The 3,013-nt window shown below is 55.6% G+C and overlaps 1 protein-coding gene across 1 annotated transcript in view; it reads left to right on the top strand.

Moving 5' to 3' along the window:
• shdb (Src homology 2 domain containing transforming protein D, b) overlaps positions 1–3,013 on the top strand; it is a 5,390-nt gene that overhangs the window by 564 nt on the left and 1,813 nt on the right. Inside the window, 2 exon segments of the mRNA XM_062452255.1 lie at positions 871–1,223; positions 1,701–1,820. Coding sequence (XP_062308239.1) covers positions 871–1,223; positions 1,701–1,820 — 473 coding nt within the window.

Genomic DNA, 3,013 nt, shown 5'->3' with positions numbered 1-3,013 from the left:
CTGGGCAGCTCCTGTCTCCGTGACCGTCTCAAGGCCCCTCCCCCTTCCTCCCCACGGTCCCTCTATTTCTGTCTCTTGGTTCGTCCCCTCTCTCTTTCTCTCTCTCTGCCTCTCTGCCTCTCTCGCTCGCCCTCCACTCCCTCACTAACTATCTGTGGGTCGACGGGCGCCGCTCCTCTAACGTCCCTCCGCTCTTGTTTTCCCGCCGTGGGCCCCGTCTCTCTCTCTGGCCCCAGAGATGACGTAGCAGGCTGGGCTGCCGTGGCCCCCCCCTGTGGGCCAGCTGGAGGACGACCCCTCCCTGAGAGAGCCAGGTGACCTCTGACCCTCTCTCGCCCTGGACCACCCCTCGCCCCCCCCTACTCCCCTGCCTGACCTGACCCCCTCAGGGGCCTGCATCGGTCCTGCCTGCTCCCTGACCCCTGGCAGGCACTCTCCCTCCCCGGCTCTCTCTCTCTCCAGTTATTTCTCTCTCTCCAGTTATCTCTCTCTCTCCAGTTATCTCTCTCTCTCTCCAGTTATCTCTCTCTCTCTCCAGTTATCTCTCTCTCTCCATCTCTCCATCTCTCTCCATATCTCTCTCCATATTTCTCTCTCCAAATCTCTCTGTCTCCAGTTATCTCTTTCTCCATCTCTCCATCTCTCTCTCCATATTTCTCCATATCTCTCTCTCTCCCTCTCTCCAGCGCTGTAGTTCTGACCCTCAGGGCCCTCAGTCTGTCATTACCCAGAAGCCCCTGGTGCTCCATGGCTGCATCTCCCATGCCTCTCTGTGTTAGGTCGCCCTGCACATCTACCCTGGAGCCACAAACTGCAACAGGATGATGATGATGATGTCAGACGAGGACCTGCCCAGCGTCTCCCCCTTAGAGAGCGACCCTGCCCTGCCCTCCAGCATGGCTGCCCTCTGTCTGCCCTACAAATGCTTACCCTGCTCTGCTCAGACCGCTGCCCTGCAATCACAGACATGTAAACGCTATACTTGACTCATTCTCTGTCTCTCTCTCTCTCCCTGTGTGTGTGTGTGTGGTGTGTGTGTGTGGGGGAACAGTGCAGTTTGAAGGGGCAGAGTGGGACAGATCCTCGTCTCCCACAGAGAGGTTACGCCCCCCCAGGTCCAGCCCCCTGGGGGGAGGGGGGGGGAAGTTCCGCCTGCCCCCCGACCCCCACAACCCCCTGCTGGGCGAGAGAGTGGACGCCACCCTAACCCTGGAGAAACAGGTGTATGTAATCAAGTCAATTCTATTGTGGGATCTGATTGGAGATGCATGCATCCCGATTCCAGTCTCCAGAACATCTGCTTCTGACAGTGACGTGTTGTCTTCGAGGAGAAACGTTCATGTTTGCTGGATTACAGACTACTGGATTATTATAGCTGGTCCAGCCTACTTCATTATCGTACTTCATTAACCTACTTCATTACTTCCTGGTGAGGCTCTCTGAAGGGCCCTTATGGGGCCACAGCCTCACTAATGTGCCCACAGCCTCACTAATGTGCCCACAGCCTCACTAAGCTTCCAGAGTTGGGAGCCTCTGGTGAAGCAGACACTGGCCTTGCCCTCTCAGAGCTCACAGAAAATGGTGAGGAGAGTTAACCCCGTCTCTCTCTCCCTCTCTCTCTCCACCTCTCTCTCTCTCCCCACCCCTCTCTCTCTTTCTCCCCACCTCTCTCTCTCTCTCTCCGGGTGTTGTGTTGTCAGGTGGTACCACGGGGCGCTGTCTCGCTCCGAGGCCGAGGCTCTGCTGACGCTGTGTAAGGAGTGCAGCTACCTGGTGAGGAACAGCGAGACCAGCCGCTCAGACTACTCCCTGTCTCTACGGTAGGAGGACACACACACACACACTCTCTTTCTCGCTCACACACACTCTCTCTCTCTCTCTCACCCACACACACTCTGTCTTTCTCACTCACATCCACTCTCTCTCTCTCTCTCTTTCTCACACACACACACACACACACACTCTTGAACAGCAATGCACTTCCAGACAGCTTTACAGAGGTCAGATGGTAGAGCATTGTCTAAATCATTCAAGGATCAACCACTTTATGGTTCGATTGAATGCACTGTGTATTTTTCCTGCGTATCTGTGTGTGTGTGTGTGCTTGTTTTGAAGCTCCGTAACATATTCCGTAACATATTCCGGTCCCCATCTGTCTCTCCTCCCCTCCTCCTCCTCTCCCTCCCACCCCCCTCCTCTCTGTCCCTCCCTCCCTCCCTCTCTCCCCGCCCCTCCTCTCCCTCCCCCCCCCTCCTCTCCCCCTCCCCTCCTCCCCCCCTCCCCTCCTCTCCCTCCCTCCTCTGTAGATCATTGGCTCACTGATTTATCTCTCCATACTCCTTCACCTGCCGTAATACTGCTTATCTGGTCAAATCTATCCTTTCTAATTATTATCGTGATCCATAACCCCCCCCCCCCCCCATCGCCCCCCCGCCCCCCCCCTCCCTCGCCAGCTCTCTGAGTGGTAATCAGGCAGGTAGAGCACACTGCCAGCCTGCCTCCCTATTATCACTAATGAATATGAATCCCCTTCTGTGGAGACCACACACAGCGAGAGAGGGGAGAGAGGGGTAGGCAGAGAGAGAGATAGAGAGAGGTAGAGGTAGGCAGACATTCACAGCGGCGACCACACTGCTGTGGGTGGCCCCTGTCTCACAATAGGAGGGGCCAGGGTGAAGCAGAGCCGTGGTGTCCACAAAGAGGCCGCCTGGTGTTGAATGACAGAGGAAGGCTTGCAGGAGAGTGGTTGAACGGAGATAGAATCAAAGTGACAGCTAGCACCCCAGCAGAGTGAGTCAGCGCCAGAGCAGAGTCACAGACCAGTCCTGCATCAACAATATCGACACTGAGGAATACCCACACTTCTCTGCCCTGGTTGTTGCACCCTCCATAGTAATAACAGCGGGTTGTTGACATGAGGAAGTTAACCAGGAAGTGAATCAGATAAGGTTTGTTGTTTACCTACAGAGGAAGATACTGTATGGTATCTTTGGGGTGTAAGTGTTGGGGATTT

Source organism: Osmerus eperlanus, chromosome 26 (genome assembly GCF_963692335.1).
Source record: "Osmerus eperlanus chromosome 26, fOsmEpe2.1, whole genome shotgun sequence".
In the NCBI taxonomy this organism is placed as follows: domain Eukaryota; kingdom Metazoa; phylum Chordata; class Actinopteri; order Osmeriformes; family Osmeridae; genus Osmerus; species Osmerus eperlanus.
Note: the sequence above shows the minus strand (reverse complement) of the source record. Positions and strands in the feature narration are given on the sequence as shown.